This window comes from Myotis nattereri (assembly GCF_964212035.1).
Source record: "Myotis nattereri genome assembly, chromosome: 5".
Taxonomy (NCBI): Eukaryota; Metazoa; Chordata; class Mammalia; order Chiroptera; family Vespertilionidae; genus Myotis; species Myotis nattereri.
The window spans coordinates 106,693,580-106,719,383 of record NC_138080.1 but is presented as its reverse complement, the minus strand read 5'-3'; the positions used below and the strand labels follow the sequence as shown (position 1 = coordinate 106,719,383).

General features: G+C 54.4%; 1 protein-coding gene across 2 annotated transcripts in view; it reads right to left on the bottom strand.

Moving 5' to 3' along the window:
• Positions 1 to 886: 886 nt before the first annotated feature.
• The window catches only part of HRH2 (histamine receptor H2), a 36,005-nt gene continuing 11,087 nt past the window's right edge, over positions 887 to 25,804 (bottom strand). Inside the window, exons 1-3 of one of the 2 annotated variants that reach the window (XR_013996089.1) lie at positions 21,976 to 23,894; positions 8,631 to 8,737; positions 887 to 3,484 (exon numbers count right to left, since the gene is read on the bottom strand). Coding sequence is in view for 1 of the 2 variants with exons in the window: in XM_081092946.1 (XP_080949072.1) it covers positions 3,343 to 3,484; positions 21,976 to 23,051 (1,218 nt within the window). In the remaining variant the exon portion in view is untranslated. Of the gene's footprint in view, positions 3,485 to 8,630; positions 8,738 to 21,975; positions 23,895 to 25,804 lie in introns of those variants that run through there. The other variant, XM_081092946.1, reaches the window with a different exon arrangement.

Sequence of the window (25,804 nt, the reverse complement as noted above, 5' to 3'; positions counted from 1 at the left end):
CAACTGCTGGAACAGGACTCTGGAAATTGTGGTTCCCAGGCTTCCCGTCGTGGCTGGGTGCCCAAGAAGTGCTCCCGTATTCATGGCACCCAGGGTTACACTTCAGGGGACACAGAACTGCTTAGCATCATTATTGACTCCATCAATCTGCTGCTTCCCTTTCCCAGGTCTCCCCTCCCACGGCTGTGTCTCCTCCCTCCTGAAACACATTAGAACTCAGGCAGACCAGCTCCTGTAAGCTTTCCCTGTGGCCGCTCACAGTCTCCACCCTCCACCCCCCATCCCCCGTGCAAATTCATCGCTGTGTGTCTTTAGGGTCCCTTCCATCCCAGGGGACCCTGCTCGCTGCTGACAGTGTGGCTATCAAACTGTGACCTTGACTCTGGTCAGCTCCCGTCCTGCATTTTCCAGGCCCTTCACTGCTGCCTTCGGGATGCGTCCTTGCACAGAATCCATGAATTTTCCTTGACCTGATTTCTTCCCTGCACCTCACCCACCTGCTCCCCACTGCAGGCCCCTTTGACTGACAGGTTTTCCATTTTAAAGCGGTCTCTTTCTCCCACTTAACAAAGGCCCCTCTGAAGCCGACACCTTCAGAGAGAGTCCCCTCCACAGACACTGAGCGCCGGCGTCACATACCTGGCTCACCAGGTGAGCAGCATGAAGGCCAGCTTCTTCCGACCGCCTGTCTGTCGTTTCTGATGTGGTGTTTTAAGATGAAACCTAGTTTCCTGAGAACTCCTTCACTTTTTAGGGCAATTTCCAAGGTATCCTTTACTCCAGCATTTGATCATAACTCTTTTTCTAAATCCAGATGCACCAGAAGATGAAGTTTGGGGAGTATTTCCTCACCAGGAAGTTAAGAAATAACACTGCCAGGCAGCATCCATTTCAATAGCTGTATTGGAACACGATGGGAACACAGATTGTGGGCTTGGGGGCCGCCACAGATGTTCCTCCTCCAGGCAGCCTGCGCCCCACTTCTGCAGCCAGCAGAGGCACCGAGAGGCCTCCAGAAGGGCGGGGGTAGCTGTGATGACAGGTGGCGTGTGGACACCTTGCCCTCAGCCCTGACCAGCTGTATCTGTGATCAGCCAGACCAGTCTTATGCCTCCAATGATTTGGCCATGACTTAGAGACCCACCTGCCTTAGACTCTGGGGAAAACTTCCAAGGAGGGGATTCTGGGGATCCCAGAAGGAATCCAGTTAAGAGACTGGATAATTGCAGCTATTGGGGGAAATCATGCCTTCTGGTGTATTGGTGGATAATCTGCTTAAAGCTCCTACTATGTGCCAAACCTTCTTCTAGGGTCTAGAGACATACAGTGGCCAACAGACACAGGCAGCCCTTTGTGGGGCTCAGTGGCCATGAACCAGGAGGTCACGGTTTGATTCCCAATCAGGGCACATGTTCAGGTTGTGGGCTCAATCCCCAATAGGGGGCATGCAGGAGGCAGCTGATCAATGACTCTCGCATCATTGATGTTTCTATCTCTCTCTTCCTCTCCCTTCCTCTCTGAAATAAAAACATTAAAACAACAACAAAAACAGACACAGGCAGAACCCATGACCTCCTGAGTGAACAGGGGCCAGGAAATCACAGACAGCCATGTATCACAACCACGCCAGTGCTTCCCAGGACAGTGCTGGGGGTGTGCGTCAGGCCTGGCCTATAGGGAGGGTCAGGGAAGACTTCCTCCAGAAGTGCTGTTAGCTGAGATTGTGGGCAGGAAAAGCATTTCAAGTTGTGGAAACAGCTTTGTGCGTGGACCGAAAGGTGGGCCATGGGATAGACAGTTTGCATTTGCACTGGGGCTGTGGGTGGGGCGTGGGCTGGAGGGAGGCGAGTGGGGAATGCTGAGGGCAGCCCAGAAGCCATCTCATGGTCTTGACAGAGGGGTCGGCGGTGGGATGGAGCGATGACAGGGGAGGTGGAGAGGATGCCAGCACTGACCCTCGGCCTCCAAAGTCTGAGAAGGGGAACCCCGGGAGAGGAGCCGGTGCTGGGAGAAAGGTCAAGGGTAGTTGTGGACATGCTCAGGGTGAGACGCTGTGGAGGCAGCAGTGGGAAAGCTCCCAGGAGTCTGGGCTCCAGATACAGATCTGCTCAGAGATAAGTCTCTGGGGAAGGTCATTCTTCAGGGTGTAGACGAGGCCACAGAAGCAGAGAAATCTCCGTGAGAAGACGAGGCTCGGGAAGCAGCCACACTGTTGGCTGGGAGAGGACAGGGAGCTGCAGGGGGACTGGAAGGCATGGTGGGCAGGGAGGGGACACCAGGACGGGGTCTTGGAATGAGGGGAAGAGTGGGCTCAGGGGGGCAGTGGTTGCGAGGAGAGTCTATGGACACCCTCACCTCTCTGCGGCTGTCACCACTCTATACACAGGACGGGAGAGCTTACCTCCTAGGACAGAGGAGTAGAGATGCTCAGAGGAGTCCCCTGACACGGCCAAGGTCATGCATCCCAGCAGAGGGTGCTGGGAGTCAACTCCTCTACTCATGTCTATTGCATCCCCTCAAATCCTTCCCCTCCCTCCCTGAGGCCCGGCACACTTTCCCCAGCAAGTCTACCCCTGCTGCAGCATGAGGGACCCCCAGGCTCTGGTCTGAGCCTCACGGGTGGGCTCAGTCAAGGAAACACCTTGACCTCTCCCCCAAGAGGCAGTGTAGTGTTGTGTCGAGAGCATGGGCTCGAGGCCTGGCTTTTCACCCCTCCTCCCATTCCTTCATTTGTTCATTCATTCATTCCTTCAACAACTGTCTGACCAGTGCCTCCTATGAGCCAGGCGCACATTCTAGCTGCGTGGCCTTGGGTAGGCCCTGTGCTTCTCTGAGCCTCAGTTTCCACCTCTGTAAAGTAGGGACAGTGATCCTTGTCCCCGGTGATAAGGATTATGGGAGCTCATGCAGGCAAAGTACCTTGCATATAGTAGGTGTTCATTGAAGGCTAATTTCCTCCTTTCCCTTCCTTTCCCTTCCCTCCCTTTATCCTGCAGAACCCACAGGGAACGAGAGGCTAGTACTTTATGGCAACACTCTCTGCTGTGCTCAGAGGGCACGTTCACATCCGTGCACACACGTGCACACATCCCACATGTCCCCCCATCTCTGCTCAGGACTCGGGGCCAGCACCACTGTGAGCTTGGGCTCAGAGAAGTCCTGAGCACCTCTCTGGGAATGCTGAGTACAGACAGAGCCTGTGGACCCTGGCATCCCAGTGTGTGCTCTGGGAGTCACTGAGGGGGCCTCCTCGGTGGCTTTGGGGGCCACTGGGCCCTTAGGGGCTCCGGGAGTCACATCTTGGTGACCGGGAGCAGTATCTTCAGTGTCCTGGGGCCGGGTCTAGGCAGCCTGGGAGGGGGGTGTCCTCAGTGGCTGCTCCGAGGGGCCTCCCCCGTGTCTCTGGAGGAGCCGACGTCCCCACAGACTCTTGTAGCAGCTCAGAAGGTTGCTGGAGCTCACGGTGCAGGACAGTGCAGGCTTCCTGAGGAGACACAAGCACAGGTCAGGGCTGCAGCGACCGCCAGACGAGGCCCGTGGGGCCAGGCCCTAGCCTCTGGCCTTTGCTTCTCCTATGTCAGGCCCCAAGAAGGGTGGGGTGGGAAGGGCACCGGCCACCCATGTACAGTGGTAACTTCTTCCCTCAGCCCACAAGGGGGAGCATTCTAGACACCTGCTACCAAATCCCAAATCTGCTTCTAACATGTGTGTGTCCTTGGTCAAATGACTTAAGCCCTGTGCATATGAAGTATATGAGGTTAACTGCCTTTATATATAACACTAGGGGCTCAGTGCATGAAATTTTATGCATGGGTAGGGTCCCTAGGCCTGGCCAGCGATCAGGGCCGATTTGGGCCTTCCTGCTGCTGGCCGGGGCCTTCCTTCATTCCATGCTGCCCCCTGGTGGTCAGCACATGTCATAGAGAGTGATTGAACTCCCGGTCTCCCAAACTCCCAGGGGACTTTGCATATTAGCCTTTTATATATGTAGAATATATACCTTTACATATATATATCCTTTATACCTTTCTAATTATTGAAAGGATTAAGTGTTCTAAAGACTGGCTCAGAGTAGGAGCCCAGTTAAAGCTTGGTATTTCTGAATCTTAATGAAAGGATTCCTGAACACCCACAGCATGCCTTGCATGAGCTGGGGGAAGGTTGGGAGAATGTGGCACAAAGATTTAGTCAGCCTGGCATCCAAGTCAGTTGTGAGCAACTCTCATGTCTCTCCATTAGAATGTCTGCTCCCCGTAGGCAAGATGCTTGCCCTCCAGACCCTGCAATGTGGCTGGCACTCAGCAGGTCCTCAGTGAATGCCAAGCTGATGGAAGTTGAGGCCACTGAAGGTGTGTAAGCCAAATGCTTGGTAGGACAGTTTTTTCCACAAAGTATTTGACATACATTTCGGAAAGCAGAGGACTTCCCTTACTTGTGGGCACGCAGAGCCGCCTGCGAGGATGTGGGCGGCAGACCTGCTTTGCCTTCAGCGACATTCACTCAGATTCCTTCCTCGTCCGTATTGCCTGTGGGGTCGGAGGCAACGGCTCAGCCAGACTCCGGGTTTCGGCCCCTAGCACCTGCATCTGCCTTTGTAACAGAGCACGGCCCAGGCTGAGAGCTTTGACCAGCAGTTGGATCTGGCCACACTGATGACAGTTTTGAGTTATTGCATCATTTTCCACACATGATACTGCATTTCCATTTATGGTGACGATATAAAGGTTTCTCATAAATGTCTTTCAGTGGAAACAGAGAGCTGGTGTAGACATCTAAGCGTGTATAACGCAGGTGGGGGAGGGCGATGAGCTGGACGGAGAGAGGATTTGCAAACGACTGTTGTTTGGAGAGTGCTGTCGCAGTCCCTGGCCATGCCAGCTCACCCTTGGCTCAAACAGAAGCCGAGCTTGACAGGGGGTCCCTAGAGATTCTTTTGGGCAGATCTGCAGCTCCAGGGCAGGGCAGGGTCTGGCTTCAGCTCTAAGGCCATAAATTCTGCCTCGTTTCTCACGTCCCTGCCTCGGCTGGAGTGGCAGCTTTCCTTGTCCACTGTCAACCAAAGGAGCTGTCCATCCCTTGGCCCTGAGACCACTCTTGGTTCCTGGGGATGTCCCATGAAGCTCATTCTGCCTCAGCTCCAGCCATTATCTGTGAAGCCACTGGGGACTCAAGCTCACCGTTCCTTCTCCCTCCTGCATGGAGAGAGGGAGAACTTCCCCTTGGGGCCCCTCAGGTGGGAGCTGTATATTTGAATGCCTGACTTTGCAAGGCTTTGTGAGCAAGGACACAGCCAACGGCCACAGCCAACACCCATGTGTCCTTTAAATTCTGGAGGCCCCAGCTCTCCTTCCCCCAGCACACCCAGCCTCCCTGGACCTCAAGGTCATATCTCTGGCCCAGAGGTATGCTACAGTGTGTATATTTGACCACACAGGCAGGTAGGTATCTACCCTTGGGTCAATATTCCAGACCTAGCCTGTGCCTTTGATAAAGTGACTTTCACTGAAATGAGCAAAATTATCAAAGAAATTTTGATAATTTCTAGCTCTAGGCTAGGAAATAATTACCTCCCTTCTCCTAAAGGGCTGAACAATCACTTAAAATAAGATTACTATGGAAATATCTCATGTTCATGATAAAATACAGAACATAGAAATTAACAAAACAAAATAAACATCTCAACTAACTCCTCTACTCAGACATACTTTTTGTTACATGTCAATTTCATTATTAAATATTTTAAAATGAAGTGCATTCATATATCCAGAGACTATAAAAACACATACACATGGTTTAGAGAAAACAAAAGAATATTAAATGGATGCAGGTGTAACCACCTCTCAGGTTGAGAAATAGAACTTTACTAGGCTTCAACTTGTTTCAGCAAACGTTTATGTTTCCCTAAACAATATATGGTGTTGTTCTGGCTGCCTTTTACTTTTATAGACATGCGGTCATGTTTCATGACTTTTTCTGTAGCTACCTTTGTGGTGGTGGTTGTTTAATGTTAGATTTATGAGATTAGATTGTGTCATGTGTGAATCTATGGTTCATCTTCACTGTTGTGAAGGATCCCATTATGTGGATACTAGAGGCCCAGTGCATGAATTCATGCATGGGTATGATTCCTCGGCCTGGCTGGTGATCAGGGCCGATTGGGGCCGTCTCACCCAGTCTAGCCAGCCCTGATTGGGGCCCATAGGGACCAGCTGGCTCGGGGGAGGGACCACAGGAGGTTGGCTGTGGGAGTGCACTGACCACCAGGGGGCAGCTCCTGCACTGAGCATCTGCCCCCTGGTGGGTCAGTGCGCGTCATAGTGACTGGTCGACCAGTCGTTCGGTTGACTGATCATAACGGTCACTTAGGCTTTTATATATATAGATACTCCAGTTTATCCACCCCCTGTTGAGGGATATCAGAGTTGTCTCGTGTTTTTTTACCATTTCCTTTCTCATGCTTACTTTTGAATCTACACCAGGGTGGCCTCATCACATAAGTGGCCAAGTTTCCCTTTTTCTCTCCTCTGATAGAGTTTGTCAGGACTGCAATGAGCTACTCCTTGAGTGTTGGGTGGAACTGCTTTGTAAAGCCAAGTGCTGCTGGTATTCCATTCATTTAATTTATTTCTAATGCTTAGAGGGCCAGTCAGTTTTTCTATTTCTCCTCAAGTCAGGTTTGGCAAGCCCTGTTTTGCTAGGAATTTGTTCACAGTATCTGAGTTTTCTCTTGTTTGGGGCATAAAATTGATCTTACCATTCTTAATCTCTACAACATCCTAAATAGTATTGCCCTTTCATTCTTAATATTATGTGTTTATTGCATTAATAATTAACTTCTCTGTGTAGTTCTGTCAATTTTACTTTAGATAGTTTTGAAGTCAGTTTATATGGTACATGCAAGTTATCTTTCTGGTGAATTAAATCTCTAAAAATATGATGACAATCTTAATCTTGAGCGATACTTTTTGCTTTCTGTTCACCTTGTCTGATATGAATTTAGCCACACAGATTTATTTTGGTTAGTATTTGCCTAGTTTATCTCATTTTTCCTTCCTTATACTTTCAACATGTTTGTCTCCTTATGTCTCGCTTGGATATAAAACATTAAGCCTGACCTTCATTTTTTTTTTTTCCATTGGCCAGCTTGTTCGATTTACAGGTACTTCGATTACTAATCTATCCTGACAAATTTCTTCAATGTGATTTTGAGTTTTATATTTGCCCCACCTTTTCTCAAATTTCCCGTTTTTCCTTGCTTTGTCTTACGTTGCCGTTTTTCTCATTCTTTTTCCTCCTTACCATATGGAATTTTACCTTGTTATGAAATTTTAGTAACATGCATATTTAACACTATTTGACTTAAGTCCAGTGGCATGGAGTCCCTCCTCCTTTGCTTAGCTTGCCATCCATGCCGAGTGAGAACAGGGATGAGACACTGCGCTGGCTTCCCACATTGTGTAGACTCTATGACCTTACACACTTCTAGAGATTCTGGTAGGCTTAAGATTGCTGGCTCCTTCATGGCCCATCTTTGCCCTGAGCCCTGACACTTAAAGCTAAGGGATTTTAATGGGATTCTAGGAGAGCACAGAATACGGTGTCTGCCACTCCATATGTGCCTGTGGTAAACACCTGTCACTTTCACCCCTGCCCCCCCCCCCCCGTCCCCCATTCCATTCCGCTCCTCTGGGGAACAGCGCCTGGACTTTTCTTTGGGATCCAAACTTCCCCACTCATAGTCTGTGCGTGAGGTGGGGTTGACCTTATTCTTTGCCCTGGCTCCAGGTGTGGGTCTGCGGGTACACACATGGCCCAACCCAGCCAGTGAAACGGAAGCCTGAAACCTTGTGTTGAAGCAGTAGGAAAGGGACATATTTCCCATGGGGCCATTACCATGGTATGATGTCAGCTTGGCATGTCGGTGGCACCCTGGGGAGACTCTGCCTGAGAATGAAGTCACCATAGTGTGAAATTGAGTTGAAAGCTGGAGAAAGACACATTTCTAATGACATTTAGGTATTTGGACCCAGTCATGCTTGAAGCTGCTCTGGTCTCTTCAGGTCTACGAGCCAGTTTTTTCTCTCTGCCAATCCCAGTTTCCTTTAGTTGGCTTCTGCAGCGGGCAGTCAACAGCATCCTGCCTAATAGTAACCCTAAGTAAACGTTCTTTGAACTGAATCTCATCTTTTCATGTAGAGGCTGTTATACTATGTCTCGCCAGCAGGGGTCAGGACCCAGTTTCAGAGCTACTCTATGAGAAGCCTGTTTTCTCCTCTAGGACATGTTACTAACAGCAACCTCACGGGACTGCTGTAAGGTCCACAGGTAATGAACGTCAGTGCCCTGGCATCACCCGGTGGTACTGACAGTGCAGCTGCTCACACCCGCGAAGCACCGCGTGCACACGTGACTCTGCTCTCCTGTGTTTGCCCCACGGCACCTGCTGTTCCCAGTGCTGCAAAGGCCTTCATTCATGGACTCATTGATTCATTCATTTTTCTGGCTGTTCAACTGCTGCTCTGGTTTCAAGACTCTGTTCAGGCATCACCTCCTGTGGGAAGCCGTGTCTGAGGTCTGCCAGGATGTCTGATTCCCGCCCAGAGCCTCGGCCCCTCTGCAGAGGCGCTTACCTCCTTGGTTAACTGTCATTTTGTCTGTCTCCCACGCGAAAGGCAGGCCTGGATCTTTCATCTTCTACCCACTATCCAGGTTTATAGTCGGTGCTCAGTCATGTGAACTAGTGAATGAAAAACCCGATAAATCTGTTCAGATAGTGATTTTCTGTCTTCTGACTTCCCCAGTTCCTCAGAGCAGGGCGCTCCCCCCGGCCGTCTCTGGCAGCCTTCACCCCTGTGCATGCGTCCCATGCAGGCTTTATTTCCCTAGCCACCTGCCCATGCTACTAGCCTGGAGAGCCTCCTGGGCGGGAACCCCCACCCCCACCCCCACCCTTGGGACGGTGCCATTTCAGCCAACACCTCGGGGCGCCAGCCAAGTGCTGGGATGATTGGAAGAAAGGGTGAGGTTTCCTGGGTGTGGGTCTCAGCTAACTTCCTCTCCCTTCCCAAGCCCCTCATCTGTAAAAGGGGGATAATTCCAGGGAAAGGGCTGTTGAAGCCACAAGATGAGACGGGAGAAGGAAATGGTTTGAAATTCTAAGAGTCTCCTCTACTGCCCCCTCCCTCGTTTCCTGCAGCGGTCACAGCCATTGGCTGCTGTGCCCTGGAAGTCACCAACAACTGGCAGTTGAGGGACTGTATTGAAGTCTGGGCTGATCCCTGAACCCTGGCTTGTCCGGTACCCAACGACACGGGAGAACCACCACACCATGGGGTCAGTTTCACCAGCGCCCTGGGAACTAGGTTCCTCCATGAGGAAGGGGGAGTGGAGGACAGTGAAGGGGTGGCTCTCTCCTGCCCCGGGAGCCAGCCAGGACCACCAAGGCCTTTCCTCACCTTAGGCTTTTGCCAAAATCTGGGCGGCCCTCTTCTCCAGGCCAGACCTCATTTCTGGTTGTTCTAAAATGAGCTATGAGTGAACATGTCAGGACACCAAGTTACCCAGAGTCCGATCAGTGTTATCTTTATAAACCTTTGTTTCCTACCACAAACCAACATATTGCCCAGTATGCAAATGCTCAAACGTCACCCCTCTACTCATGGAAGAAATTGCTTTTTCATGGATTTCTCCTCATTTTCTGGGAGTAAACACAGGGTTTGCCTGGGCCAGCATCTGCTTTGAAGGGGTGGGCCAGGGCAGGTATGATGGGCAGGGACATCAGCCAATCGTAAGTCCATAAGGCGGAGCTCTCTGTCTGCCCTTCAGTAGCAAGGGTAGAGCAAGCTGGGAAAACTTCCTGCAAGTACTTTGTTATGTGCGTGACAAATAAGATGAAATTTATCTGGAAAAGGCACCCCAGAACTCCCTGGGACTGAGCTGAAAGCAATCAGTAGCAGTCACAAGCCATTAACCCCTTTTTATTTTCTCCCTATGACAAGGAAAATTGAGGTGCGGGTCAGGGTGCTTTGGGCTCCTAAGAGGAATCTTGATTGGGGACCTCCCAGGGCACTGGTGGGTCACAGCCTGGGACCAGCCTAGGAGCTCATGGAGGGAGGGGTTGGCGGTGACTCTAACAGTCCCCAAGGGCCCTGCACACAGCCAGTGTTTGTGAATTGTGCTGGTGAATGAATGAATGATCGGCAAGGACTAGTATTTATTGAGCACTCACATGCTAGGTCCTGAGCGAGGTGTGTTTTGCATCCTTTTTTTGGTGAGTCCTCCTGATGGCTCTGTAAGGTGAGCATAGGTGAGCACAGACCAGGAAACTGAGGCTCTGGTGGGTGAGTGATGCCCTGGAGTCACTCAGGTGCAAAGCTCAGATTTGAACCCCCAGCTGTTACTCCCAAGTGCACCCCCTTCCCATCGTGGCATGCTCCCTCACAGGGACCAGACTAAACAGTCTGACAGGGTGGAGCTGAGAGCTGAGCTGAGAGCTGTGCAGATGGGCAGGGCAGGGTCCCTGGTCTCAAGTGACTCATGGATGAGAATGGTGCATGAGTGAGTGTGCGTGAGTGTGTGGGTATGTGCATGTGCAAGAGTGGGTGTGCATGGACAGGGCTGTGTGTCACAGAAGCCATTTCTGCCCCAGGGAGCAGGGGAGGCTCCATGGAGCACGTGGCATTTGAGTTGGGCCTAGGGCCGTGGTCGGCAAACTGCGGCTCGTGAGCCACATGTGGCTCTTTGGCCCCTTGAGTATGGCTCTTCCTAAGCCTTAGGAGTACCCTAATTAAGTTAATAACAATGTACCTACCTATATAGTTTAATTTTAAAATTTGGCTCTCAAAAGAAATTTCAATCGTTGTACTGTTGATATTTGGCTCTGTTGACTAATGAGTTTGGCAACCACTGGCCTAGGGCATTGGGTGGAAATTGAAGAGAGGTGCTTGGGGGCTGCGGGACAGCATGGCTGTGGGTTGTGCTCTGAGAACAGGACACGAAGCCTGGGATGCAGCAGAGAAGAGAGCAGGCAGGGAGTCCACAGCCAGAACAGCACAGCCCCCAGGGAGGAGTTTGCATGTGACTTGGCAGAGTGGGGAGCTACTGAAGGCTTTGGTGTCAGCTCGTGGCCTGGACTGGCCCTTCTCCAAGTATTTACAACTACATGGGTCAGTGAGATGGTCCTGCCCATGGCAGTGAGTGCCGGGGTGGGAGAGGGAAGGGAGTGAGCCCTCTGGTGAGCAGTGTGTGCACCCACCACGGGGAGAGCTGGGCTGCAGGGCATGGGGCTGGCTGTTTCCGCAGGTGCCCCCTCTAAGGCCGCAGCCAGCAGTCAGGTTGAGCATTTTCTGTGCCGGCTCTACCACGTGGGCACTACCATCGTGTCTTTACAAATGAGGAGACTGGCCCTTCATGGGGTTAAGTGGCCTGACCGAGGTCACACAGCCGGTGGTCAGAGGAACAGAGCTCTGTGGCACATCTGCTAGTTCCGAAGCCTACTAATTCCAGAGCATCTAAATGACAGCCACGATCCGCTGAGCGCCACCCGCATGCCTGGCCCGGCTCTAAGCATTTTGTAAATATTAGCTCAGTTAATGCACATATTATTCTCCTTATTTGATGGAGGAGGAAACTAAGGCACAGAGAGGTTAGGAAACTTGCCTGAGGTCACACAGCCCATTTTACATGTTACAGCATGTTGAGCTTGTTGCTTAAAAGAGAAGTGAAGGCCCTGACTCCCTGTCACTCAATTCCTGCTGTTGAACTGGGTTTGCAGAATCATAAAATGATGAGTGGGCTCATGAATTGGGCATTTAGCATTAACTTTCACAACACCCAGAGGATACATGTCCCACAGCTATTCTATTATCTCGAACAGATGAGGGAGTCTGAGCCCGAACATTTCAATCACTTTCCCAGGACTCACAGCAAGTAAGCGTAGAGTTTTGAGAGAGCCCCCTGCTCCCCCTCCCCTTTTAACACACAGGGAACCGAGGTCACGCTCAGATCTCCCTGGTCCTGGTTTGAGCCCTTCAGCTGCCTCCAGTTGAGATGGCCAGCTTCCCAACCCCTCTTTGAAAGTGTGGAATGTCTTCAAGCTGAAGGAAACAGCAAAGCCAGCACTCGCTCCCACCAGTGGGCGCTGGGGGAGGAGAGCTCACAGTGCCCCAGGCACCCCCGTCTTCTCCTGTCATTCCACACCAGCCCTGGGAGGCAGGCAAAGTGTCACGCCCATTTCCTAGAAAGGGAAACCGAGGCCCAGGGAGGCCTGCCTTCTGCTGTAGGTCACCCTTCCTGTCAGGCCCGCATCGTTTGCTCTCTTGTCCCTGAATGAATGTGGGTCTTGCCCCTCTGGTGGATCCTCCTCAGCCCCTTCAGACTCTTCTCCTATTCCCTGCCCACTCCCCGCCCCCCCCCCGCCCCGCCCATTCTTAAATGTCAGTGGCCCCTTCTCCTGGCCGCTTCACCCTCTGCCCCCATCAGCACCCACAACACTTCCAGAACCCACCCCGATGCAGCTTCGAGGAAGTGGTCCTTCCCCTGTGGCTGGCGGCAGGGAGGCAGGGAAGCCTGGGGCCTGTCCAGAAGACAATTAGGCAAAGTGTAACGAAGGCCTAAAATATCCCTCCCCTCTGACCAGCAACTCTGTTTCTAGAAACTTCGTTTCTAGGGAAATAATCTGAAAGAAACAAAACATTCTCTGCATGGAGATGTTAAAGCAGGGATGCTTCAAATACCAAAAATGTGGAGGATGGCAAAGAACAATAGAATTTCACACAATTTGGAGGCTCCTCACACCCCATGCCCCCACCAGCCACCAGCCACTGGCTGGTGTCAGACACGGTTCTCAGGCCTGTGTATATATTCCCTCCTTTAATCCTTACAACCACCTTTTGAAGCAGGTACTAGTAACATCCCCATTTTACAGATGAAGAAACTGAGTCATGGAGAGGTTAAGTAACATGCCCAAGATCAGTCTGCTTCTAGGCAGTCTGACTCCCAGGCACAGCCATTCCCAGAGCAATGGCGGTTACCATCCATCACCAGGTAGCTGGTCATTGAATAGGGGCCAGTGTGCCAGGTGTGTGCTGTCTCAGGCAGGACAGACCGTGGTCCAGAGAATGGTCCAGAGAATGCAGCGGGGCCAGACAGCCTGGGAACTTGGCTTGCCCTGGAGCGAGGGAGTGGGTGGGGCGTGTCGAGAGGATCTTGTATTGACTGGGTTCCGCTTCTTAAGTCACTGTGTTTATAACTGAAATTGACTGAGCTCCCTGACCTGGAGGATGTGCGTTGTGGTCTGTGGGTGCCCGAGCTGAATGAGACAGAGTCTTACACCTGGTTGGGCTCTAAGCTTCTGCCCAGGTACAGGCACTAATGTCCTTGGTCCTCCCCCAGCCTGCGGGGGAGGGGCTGTAACCAGCAACTTGACTTTTTAGATGGGGACAAAGCTTTAGAGAGGAAGTACTTGCCCAAGGTCACCCGGCCGCAACATGGGGAGGTCTGCCTTCAGAGCTCTCCCAACAGACCGGCCACTGAATGGCTCCCCATGGCCCTCGAGTCCTTTCCCCATCCCCAGCCCTCACATGCTGTTCCTTTGCCTGGAATGACACCGCCAACCTCTGCCCTCAGCAAAGAAAATTCCTAGTGTCCTTCAGAGTCAACTGAGACATCACCCCTTTCAGAAGGGTTGCTGGCCTTCTTGGCCCCGCACCTGCCTTGTCCGAGCTTGGCACACGTGTTTATACCCCTCCCTGCTCATCTGGCGCCTCCATTAGCGTCCCCCTCCCCCCACACACCCTGTGGGAGTGATGCAAAGCCTGAGTGAATGTGAAGCAGTAAATTCAGTGGCCCCCAAACAGGAGACACATGGCCTGCTTAGAAATTCCACGTGTGGCTCTTCTTGTTGCCAAATTAAGGCCCCCTCTGCTCATGAAGACAGGAGGGGGTGCTGGGACGTCAGGGATTGTGGACGCTGGCAACAGGAAGGGGGTTTCTCTCTGACCTTCCATGTTGCTGTTCCATTTCAACAGTAACTCAGTATTTATAAGTATTCTGTGTCTCCCAAGTCAGCCTGGAGAGGGAAGCTCCCTGAGTCCCCCAGGCACGGGGGCGGGACTGCCTTGCCGCCTACGGAGCCTCTGCGCGCAGACTGTCTGCGTGCAGGTTAGATGGTGTGTGCTCAGCCTGGAATGAGGAAGGCCCGAGTCCCCTCCATGGGCCTCAGTGCCCAAACCTGCGACCCTCCCTGTCCACTGCAGCCTCTGCACGGCCAGAGCCCCACAAGCAGACCCACGGGTATCTGTAGAGCCATCTGCCCCTCTTTGGTAACTGGGACAAACTCCCTTCCCCCACACCCCCCCCCCCCCACACACACACACACCCTTCCTAACTCGGGGTAGGGAGGGAGTGGTCCTCACACCGAGGAGCGCCTCAGGGGCTGTGGGCACCCTGCAATGCCCAGTGGGGTCAGGCACACCCGTCCCTGTCCCCCCGCGTGGCCATAAGCAGCCCTTGTGGGTTTCATGAACAGTGTCACCGAAGCAGAGTGCCTGGGGGACTCACTGCAGCTGCTCCAGGGGCATTGACTTCCCCAAAGGCTTAGCTCTTTGACGATGAGGCAACTGGGCTCAGAGAGGGATGTCGTCTTCTCAAGGCCGCACAGCCAGTTAGTTGCAGGGGGCGTGAGAAACCCAGGTCCCGTCTCCCAGGCCAGGCTCTGTGCACAGCCCCGTCCTTCACCCAGGCTGTGCCCCTCCTGCCGCTGGTCCCTGCACTCCCAGCTCAGGTCGTGACAAGGACACCTTCTACTGCATTTGCCTCCTCACTCAGAGCGATTCATTAGTATGAAAAACACGTTCTTCACGGCCCCTGCCTGATGATTCCTGACACAGACACAGTTGGAGGTTTGGCCTCATTTCTCTCCCTGTTCAACATTTACATCTAATTAGTGTTGGAATGCTCTCTGGAGACTGATCCAAGCCCCCCATTTTCAGATGAGGGATACAGGCTCAGGGTCAGGGCCTCCAGCTTTGGACAAATTGGTGCTAAGCCCCTCTGCAGTCTTCACAGAGAGGCATTCTTATTCCCATTTTGCAGATGGGCAAGCTGAGGCTCAGAGAAGGCAAGCCACCTGCCCGAAGCCACAGCCAGCAAGTGCTGGGGCTGGAATTGGCACCCATTTCTTTCTTTTACACCAGGGTTGGCAGACTACAGCCTGTATACCAAATCCAGCCCACCACCTATTTTTTTTTGAAGTGGTGTGTGTGAGGGTGGGGGTGAGTGCATGACTAGAAGAATGGCATTTTGTGACTGGAAAAAATGACATGGAATTCAAATTTCCATGTGGGCAGCCTGCTCCTTGCACCGGGATTTCGGGATGGAAGCCCAGAGTTGCTTCTGCTGGCCAGCTGCGTGCCCTGGGGCCGGTTCCTAGGACAACTGGCCTCCTACTTGTTTGTTTACCTGGTGCGCACCTTTTCTTATGGTACAAAGAGCCTAGCAGTGGCCTGAAAGCATAGCTCCCCTTCCCTCCCCATCACAGCCCCTGGGAAGGCAGCACACAGCGGGTCCCAGCAGGTCTGAGTCAGAAGAGCCGGGAGGAAGTGTAGGTGGGAAAGGGCAGGGCTGAGGGTCTGCAAGAAGCCAGCAGGAGGATGGGGCTGGCTTCAAAAGCACAGTCACCTGGGGGTAAATGAGGGCTTCTCTGCCTTTCAAGTGACTCCTGGGTGGTCATGGTTTATTCTCCTTGATTTCTGAGGCTATAAAAGGCTTTCCATCTCCTCTCCCTCTGCTCCCCTTCCCCTGACTCCCTCTCAGGGCAGAGGGGGGTCTCACTCCCCAAACTCTCTGAAGAGATGAAGATGAAAAGGATTAACTCCTTGTTGGAGCCGCTGCCCTGCCCAGCGCTGTGCAGAAGTGTGGGCCCTGCAGGCCTGGGAGCAGGTGTTCTGAGGCCACCAGGGCAGGAGGTAGGGACTGGGGGCGTGGGCACCTGGGGGCCAGGACATAGCCTCATGCCTAGAGCAGCCCACCGGGGCCTGCAAACAGCCAAGAGCTGCCATCAAGTCCAAGTACTTGGTGAAGGAGAAGTGGGACTATGGAGGGAGGGGGAGGGGTGACACCGAGGGAAGGAAAACACCAAGCAGAAGAGAGGAAACACGGGAAGGAAGGGGAAGTAGAGAAGAAAGAACCTCAAACGCACTCGAAGGAGCAGGTGGGAAAGAGCAGGCGTTTAAGAATGTCCAGAACAGGCAGATCTACAGAGATAGAAAGATAGCAGGTTAGAGGCTGCTGGGGAGGAGGGATTGCAGGGTGACAGCTAAAGGCTACGGGTTTCTTTGGGAGGGGGGGGCGGTGGGCAGTGAAAATGTTCTCAAATCCATTGTGGTGATGGCTGCACAACGCCGAGAATGCACGAAAAGCCGGGGACTTGTACACTTGAAGTGGGAGAATTGTGCAGTATGTGGAGTACCTCCCAGTGAAACTGTTCTATAAAAGACAGACAGTGAGCAAAAAGAGGCAAAGTGAGAGGAGAGGGAGAAAGATGGATGGTAAAGAACAAAATCATGTCTGTTAAAGGACCTGCCATGTGCCAGGAATTGTGCTCCGTGCCTGAGTCCCTGACTCCCTTTTATCCTTGCGACTAACTCTGCAGAGTGAATTCTCATAGGTTTATGGGTAAGGAGGCTGCCGCTCAGACTGTCCAGTGACTGGCCCAATGTCACCCAACCAGTTTATGGTGGGGTCAGGACTATCCCGGGCTCCCTAATTTCCACGCCGAGGCAGGTGAACACCCCTCAGCCTTGTGGTGCCATCACCAGGCACGGAGGGCACAGGTAGCAAGGAGCCAGCAGGACGTGCTGCAGGGGGCAGCTGGGCCCCTCAGCGGAGGGAGGGGGGCAAGCTGTTCTGGGTGCCTCTGCAAAGGAATGCTGGAATCAATGTGCCAAAGAGTTAGACTATGTTAGAGCCCAGATGACACCAGTCAGAAAGTTCAGGCTCTTAAAGGGGTGACTTATGGGAAACTTCCTTTCTGAGCAACAGCTGCTGCTTTCCCTCCCACGGCCTCGTCTGCCTGCCTAGATGGGACTTACAGCAGGACAGACGTCAGCTGCACCCTCCCTGGGCCCAGCCTCTGGCCCGAAGAGGCCCTGCAGACTGGTGGACAGTGTCTGGGTTGTCGGGGACCCCACCCCAGCTCGGAGCACTTCCTGTGCTTTTGACACAGGTCTCCTCACCTTCCTGGGCTCGCCTATGACGTGGCGAGGGGAGGGGCCTCTCTCTCCTCTGAGACTCTGACACTGATTCAGCTGGGAGGCCTGCCCCTGATGCCAGCAATTTGGAGGGAGCCCCATTGTGACGTCCAGTTTAGAAAAGGGGAACCAGGAACTTCTGAGCTCCCACGAGGTTCCTGGAACTCTCCTCTCTGAGACCTGGTTTCCTGCTCTCTAAAGTGGGGGCAGTATTATTCACTTCTCTAGGGGACCTAGAACAAGACATTCATTCATTCATTCATTCATTCATTCATTCATTCAACAAATGTCTTATGCCAGGCCCAGTGCTCAGTGTTAGGGACACAGCAGTGAACGTCACAGACATGGGCCTGGCTCTCAGTCTGGGGAGCAGCCATTAGTCACGTAGGATGTGCCAAGAGGGGTAGGAAGATGGCCCATGGGGTGCAGGGCCTTGGTGGTCGGATATTTGATTCCACGGGCACCTGGAGGGGCGGTGTGTAATCCCATTTACATGGGGACATGCTCTCTCTGGCTGCGGAGGGAAGGAGAGCGGACAGAGAGGAGAGCTGGCGGGAGAGGTGGGGGACCCCTTGCCTCCCTTTGTACCTCTTCTCCTGAGGTCTTTCTGGAGCCCCGACTCTAGTCTCTGGGCACAGGAGTATCACCGCTGCAGGCCTGAGCTCTGTAGGAATGGGGAAGTGCCACGCCCAGGGAGGGAGACTGCTGATACCCAGGAGTGTCTGAATATTATCTCCCTGCCGGGGAGATTGCTCAGAGCCAGTGAGTGCTGGGAGAAGGACCCAGCGTCCGGGCAGCCGTCCAGAGATACCGGGGCCACTCCCAGCCCCTCCCGAGCTTGCCGTGGGCCTCAGATAGGTCACTTAGCCCCCTGTGCCTTAGTTTCCCCATCTGGTACCTTTGAGTCTGGGTTAACTTCAAATCTAGGCAGCACTTCATCATGGAAAGAGCTCAGGCTTTGGGGTCAGACAGCTTAGGCTCGAGTCCTGGCTGCCACGGATGAGGCGGTGTGGCCTGAGGCTGGCTGCTCTGCTCTGGAAGCCTGCTGCGGGCTGGGGGCCATGCTTTGAGAACCCTCGAATAACATGCTTCAGAGAAATGGGCCTCTGCTCTGCTCAGTGCTGTGCCCCAAACTGCAGGCAAACAGCAAGCAGATCCCTGGTGAGTGCTCATGAATGAATGCGCTCAGGGCAGGAGGGGTGGAGGGTGGCTGGGTGGTGGCAGGAAGTGGTCAGGGACCAAATCATGAAGGGCCTCCAGTGACAGGCGAAGGAGCTGGGACTTGCGGTAGCTGAACACACCCTCCACCCCCACAGGTCCACACCCTCATTAGCAGAAAGGGGCTCTGCAATCTGATTGGGTAAGGAGTTTAGGGTGGGGAGGGTATCCTGGATTATCTCGAGGCTCTGAGTGTGGCCACAGGTGCCCTATTGTAAGAAGGAGGCGGGGGGAGTCTGGCTACAGAGGAGAAGGTGTGAGGGTGGAGGCAAGAGGTTGGGGGCGTGGGAGGAAGGGGCCATGAGCCAGGGCATGTGGTGGCCCCCAGAGGCTGGAAAAAACAAAGAAACAGATTTGCATGGGAGCCTCCAGGAGGAGCCAGCCCTGCCAACACCTTGATCTCAGGCTCTAGGCCTCCTGAACTGTAAGAGAATGAATTCCTGTGTTTTCCGCCACCAGGTTCATGGTCATTAGTTACAGCAGCCCTCAGAAGCTAACGCAGCCTCTACTAGTAGAAGCTGAGGTTCTGAGCAGGGGAGAGGCTGGGGCTGGGGATCAGAGAGGAGGCAGGTGAGGCTGTCCCGGGCGGAGGGGAGAGTGGGTGAAGGAGGCCGGTTGGGGTCAGGAAGGGGCAGACAGAGCATCCTGCTGGGAGGTGGCTGCTGGCTGGCTACAGGCCAGCTGGGCCTCTCTCTCCTGAGTCTCCCCTTGGCTGACCCTGCCGCCACCCCAAGGGCAGGCCCAGATCAGTCCCTTGGAATTCTTGCTTCAGCAGACAGCCCCACCCCCTTAGAAGTGATAAGGATTCTCAGTCAGGTCAACACGGGGTTTTGTCCGTAGACGGACACCAGGAAGGACATGCTGTCGGCACCAGGGAAGCTGGGAGCTGACCTTCTGGAGGGTCATTCAAGGCCCTGATTGTTCTGGCAGCCTTGGTGGGAAAATCTATTCTTGGCCTCCCCCAAACCCCTTACCTGGTTCCCCATCCTCCCCACCAGACCCCTCCACCAGTCACTGCTTCCCCAGGGTGTTCCCTAGCCGCTCTGTGTGGCTCAGGCCTCTCAGCTGGCCTCGGTGCCCTCCTAGCCCCCCGCCCACGGTGGCCCTGAGGATCAGAAGAGCAGGTGGGCACTCACACCTCCCAGTGTGCCTGCACCCACAGGACTGTCTGGAATGGGGGCAGCTGTTTCTGTTGATGCTCAGACCTTGGCTTTGGCTAACCCACTAGCTTGTGTCACTGGGCAATTTAATTAACTTCTGAGATTCAGTTTTCCCATCTGTAAAGTGGAGACTAACCAAGCACCTACTCATGGGGTCGTGGGAGGATGAAACGAGGTGACGAGTCTGAAGGGTCCACCACCCTGGATGAGCGGGTCTTTCCCGTCCGTGTTCGGGCTCAGCTCACTGGCCCGCTCCCTGGGACGGACTGCCTGGGCCACATGCTGCCTCACCGGGCGCTCAGTGCCCTGTGTTTGGATCCTTGGCACGTGCTGCACGAACCCCGGCCAGTCTGCTCCTCGGCTTCACCCCGAGCAGCTACAGGCGGCGCGAGTGGCGGCGTGGGGTGGGGATCTTGCCTTATCTCCCTTGGCACCCTTAGCTGGGGACAGAAGGACCACACATAGAAACAATGGCAAGATTGTAAAGCCGGCAGCCAGTGGTGCCCAGTGAGTGCCAGCTCTTCTGAAGTGCTCGCTGAACGTTTCCGTAAGGATTAGGGATAGAGCAGCCTATGCGCCCGGAGGGCACACAGGTCTGATCAGGAGGGAATGGTGTGCACGACCTGACTGAATCACGGCGGCGCCTTCCCAAGAGTCCACACCCCCCGCTTTGTTCTTTGTTTAGTTCTTGAACTAAATCAACTTTTCACTCAGGCTGCTTCCTAAATGAGGGAGTGTGGCAGGACACAGACGGGCATGAAGGCTCCGGATCTGCATTATGGAGAGGCACCTGCAGATGGCTTGGAGGATGGCTTTGAGAGGGAGAGTCTAGAGGCCGGGAGGCTGGGAGGAGGCTGGGAGGAAGCTGGGTGCAGCAGGTTAGCAGTGGATGGGGTGGAGGCTGCAAGGGCCAGAGGGGACCTGGGGCCCAGGGGTCTGGTTGGACAGTCTTCCCCCACAACGATGCACAGAGACCAGATCCCAGAGGATGTGGGTCTGCGGTGCCCAGCCACGCTTTCCTTGAGACGGACACAGTGCTCAAGAATGAACTTGCATCCATGGCCGTCCCAGCGCCCGATGGCCTCCCCTAACTCACACATGCTTCGGGCAACTCTGGGAGGTGAGCAGGGCAGTGCATGAGGACAGGCCCTACACTCTATGAGAAGAGCAGAGTGAGGCCGGGACTTGCTCCAGCGAGGGTGAGCGAGGCCAGAGCTGGGAAAGGCCCAAGACGCCATCCCTGTGCTCAGCACAGTTCTCAGCCTGCGGTGGGAAGCTGATAAGTGTTTGTGGGCGAATGAATGGGTCAGTAACGGGACCGGCATTCTGGGGGCAAAGGCATGGTCCGCAGAGGAGAAAGGAAGGTGACGCCCACTGAGCGCATCTGTGCGGCAGGTGTTCTCCCGCACCCTGTCACTCACTCCTCTCACAGCCCCCACGCCTCCCTCTCCACGCAGCGCGTCTCCGTGCCGCTCAAGCCTCTGGTGCCGCTTCCCATTTAACACCTGCATTGCCTTGGTCACCCGTGGATTTGTCTAAGTCTCATTCTGATCCCGTTTATCTTTTAAGCCTGGAGTCTCCTTGGGGACGGATCCTGGGACATCCTTCCTCGTAAATCTCCTGCACCCCGAGCACTCAGCGTCCCCAAGCCCATTTTCTCATGGCCGCCTAGATTCTGCACGGTTCTCTTCTCCTCCCTCATAGACCAGGGACGCAGCCCCTGCACTGCTGGCCCGGCTCATCCTTCTCGCCCACATCTGAGGGGACAACTAGAGCCTCTTTTAGAGCACAGAGCTGCCCCCTGCTCCTAAGCCTTCCGTGCTCCCCTAAGACCTCTGGTACAGAGTCCCGGCCCCTGCCTTCCCAGCTGGGCCAGTCCTGTGTCTCCTCTGACTTGAGTGCCCCCAGCGTAAGAGCTGATGCATACAGGTCAGTGGAGCAGCTGGGCTTCTCATTTCACCCCCAGGCGCCAGCATTCGTGCACGGCCCCCTGACGGCTGCCTGCAGCATGTGAGTGAGCACTCATGACTGCTAGGTCCGTGGTAGGGTTGGGCCTTAAACTGAGGACTTCTGATTGTCAGGACAATGTAGCTGGAACAAAAGGCCCACAAGTTCTGGAGCTGTGGGCCTCTGTCCAGGTCCTAGCCATGTGGCCCTGGCCAAGTTGTGGTCCTTTTAAAGTGGAGGTGAAAAGTTTCACCTCCATGGGCATGATAGCACGGCCCAAGGTTTGCGCAGTCCTCATGAAGAGGGCCAGCACCTTGGGAGCAGTGGCCACCGTGATGGTCACCATCAGTGGGACCTCTCCGTGTGCCCCTGTCCTGGACAGAGGAAGCCAGGGCGGTTACCTGTCTGTGGCTCCCCGGGGTGCCATGACCTCTCTGCCACTCCACACCTGCAGCTTCAGGGGCTTCTCTTCCTGCTGCCTGGGTCCCTGGCTCCGAGTCCTGGGGAGCCGAGAGCTGTCGTACCTCAGAGAGGCGTCGTGGGCGTTGCAGCTGGCATACCTACAGCGCAGGAGCTGCTGGTACGCCGTGCGGAAGTCCCTGTTCAGTGCGGCGTACAGGATGGGGTTCAGGGCCGAGTTGGCGTAGCCCAGCCACAGAACAACAGCTTCGAAGGTCTTGTTGACGGCGTCATCCCCTCTCAGCCCCCGGTAGACAAACACGGTGAAGTAGGGGAACCAGCAGACGATGAAGGCCCCCATCACGGTGGCCAGCGTTACCGTGGCTTTGTGTTCCCTGACGGTGGCCGCCTTCCAGGGGCCGACGTGGTGGATCCTCTTGGCCTGCTCCCGGGCGATCTTGAAGATGCGGAAGTAGGTGATGCACATGACCAGCAGAGGCACGTAGAAGGTGACCAGCCCGTCCACCAAGCCGTACACCAAGTTGACCTGGACTTTGCAGGGCTGGATGGTGTGGTTGACCCCGCTGGTCTCGTCCCTGCTGTTCCAGCCCAGGTGGATAGACAAAAAGGACAGGGTGATGGAGACGGCCCAAATCAAGACCAGGGAGACGCCAACCCGGACCGGGGTGATGAGCACGGGGTAGCGCAGGGGGTCCGTGACGGCGCAGTACCGGTCCAGGCTGATCATGAAGAGGTTGAGGATGGAGGCCGTGCAGAGCATCACGTCCAGGCTGGTGTAGATGTTGCAGAAGACCTTGCCGAAGCTCCACCTGCAGGAGAGCTGGTAGAAAGCCGAGAAGGGCATCACCAGGAGGCCGAGGAGCAGGTCGGTGATGGCCAGGGACACGATGAAGCAGTTGGTCAGGCTGCGGAGCTGGCGGTTCAGGCCCACGGCCAGGCAGACAACCACGTTGCCGGCAATAGTGATGAGAATGAGGATGGTGAGTGCCACACTGACGGTGACCTTGAACGCAGCAGAGTCCAGGCAAGAGGAAGCGGCCGTGTCGTTGGACTCCATCCTGGGACCCCGAGCTCCTTCCTCAGCCACAGCCCCTAGCTGCTTCTCTTCCAGCTCCCCAATGTGCCAGTTTTGTCAGCCACTGGGCTCCAGGCTGCCCCACAGAGACGAAAGGGAGTATCCAATTGTGGCAGGCTACAGTAATCGACTCAGTGCTTTTTCTAGAAATAAATAAAGTCAGTCTCCTAGGAGGTGTTGGGCAAGAGCATGAGCATGAACAGAGAGGAGGCAAAGCTGGTGGTTCAAACTCCAGTCCTCAGCTTGCCCCTTCAGAGCTGGCTCCCTCCTGGGCCTGGAGCAGGCCTCGTCTCTCCAGGTTCTGCATAGAGATAGGCACTGGGGCATGTGTCTGGAGGTGGCTTAGGTTTTATGAAGGAGGGATCATGTGGACAGGTGGCCGCATCCTTCTCCATAGCTGACAGCCGCTCCCATCCACGAGGCCGGGGTCACGGCTGCTGCATCTCCCTCTTGGGACCACTGGAGAGCAGGAGCTGAAAATGCAAAGGCCGGGTGTTGAGTGCTTTGAAACCAGACCAAGAGCGTGACCTGATTCAGGATGAATCTTCTCGACCTTGACCACCCTGCACGGCACCAGGAGGCCTGGGGCCAGTCTGGATGCCCTTCTTTGGAGGCACTGAGGCAATCAGAATGCGCCGTGGGAGGTGGAGGGGAGTCAGGATGCAAGGGGCTGCACCACCTGTCCCCGTGTGAGACAAACAGGGAGGGGCTGTTTATTTGGAGAAAGAAAGATCTAGACGCAGTCTCCAAGCTCTGGGAGGCGGGCTGCGTCGACTTGTTCAGTGCTGGTTCCCCACACCTGGCCCCACAGCTGGGCATTGGAGTCTGGTGGACAAATCACAGAATGAATGAATAAGTAAGCAAATGTAACAAATTCACGCTGATACAGTGCCGAGAACAGCGCTCAATGCTGTTGTTTTACAGAGTGTCACTGCGCCCTAAACCAGGGGCCACGAACTGTGTCAGGAAAACATTTTCTCCTCTGCACCCCGCACCGTCGGTCGGTGTCACCTCTGGTGCCGTGGAAGGAAAGTCAGCTACACAGACGACGGGCACACGAGGAAGCGCGCTGGACTCCAGGGAGACCTTACCTCGGACCCTCGCATTTGAGTCTCACATACGTTTCACAGGTCACACAGTATTTTCCTTATATTTCCTCCAGCTCTTTACAACCATTTCCGAACAATCGACAAACGTGGAGGCTATTCTTAGTTCCTGGGTGGCACGATCCAGGCAGAAGGCCAGACTGACTGCTGGCATAGTGGGCTCACCGCGCCCCACCCACCACCTGCTCTAAACATCTCCCTAGTTTTTACTTATTTGGCAACATATGTGGTCCCGCATCCAGGTCAGCTGATACAGAATTCACAAAATCTTTCTAATGGCCGCATAACAGTCCAGGGGCCAGGTGTGTGTGGGGGGTGGCTGGCCACAGTTTATTCTGTCATCCCCCCATCATGGGTATTTGGGTGGTTTCCCATCCGTCCCCCCGCCCCCCTCCCTCCTGTCCCACTGCAAACATCACTTCCGTGGGGCTGAACACAGTGCCTCTGGGGGAAATCTCAGCGATTCCCTCCTGGCGGTGATACCCTGCGGTCCCGATGGATGCAGGAGAAGCTCGGACCCTGCTTGGTTCCTGGACCCTTTCACAGGGGCTGCTCCTGATTCCCCAGTCCCGACCGGCCCCTGGGACCTGGGAGTGTGCAGAAATCCAGGCAGCAGCAGAACCTCTCGGCAGCAATCTCACCTCCCCATGACATAGCAAGCCTCTCCCAGGCTCTAGCCTGCAGTGTTCTGCATTCTGGACTCGAGAAGCATCATTTAATCCGTCATTTAATCGTAACCGCGGCGTTGGCGTGGGCCCACGGCTCCCGGTCGCCTCCTGCTGCTCCAGCTGGCTCAGCTGCCAGGCCTCCCGAGCTGTGCCTCTGGGTATTATTTTTGGAAGATCCTTTCATTACATAAAAAGCACAGACACCGGCTCGCACTGCTGCGCTCAGTTAACTTCGGAGATGGCGGCAGCAAGGGCATTGCTTTGAGAATCCTTATTTCTGATCAAAGTATTCTCTGAGCTTCCTTAACAGCCCGGTATAGGCATTTCGGCATTGAACCGGCGTTTTAGTTCATGTTTGGGGGTTTTCCAAACCGAATGAACCGGCGTCTCATATAATTAGAAATTCATTGCCCCCTCCCTTCCCCCTCCTTCCTTCGTTCTCTCTTCCCCTCTCTCCTATTCAGCTCACATTTCTTTCAGAGCCTTCAGTGTGCCAAGTGCTGGCTGCAGGTGCTGGAGGCCCGGAGATGACCGAATAGCAGTGGTTCCTTTTTCCAATGAGAACCACACCTGTTAAGTTTCTATTCTCCAGCCCCGGTACCTGGACTTCCCAGTGACCTTCTGAATGGAGCACTATCCATTCCATACCTGTAGGTCCTGAGAGGTCCATGGCACCCCCAAGTTCATCATCATGCCTGCCTGATGCCCCAATGCCCCTCTCACCGCTTCTCACCCACAAAATCCCAGAAGAAATGCCACCAAAGGAATATTGTCTGCCAACAGGAGGGGCGAGGCCACTTAGAAAAGAACCAGTCTGGGGGCTCCTCCACATCAAAGTTCACCCAACCGAGTCCAGCACTCTCCTTCCCTCCTCACTGGGGGGTGAAATGAAGTTCCCTCTCGGGTTTTAAGTGCCTGCCCCCAGGCCCCATCCTCAGGGATCCGGCAACAGTGCAGCAGC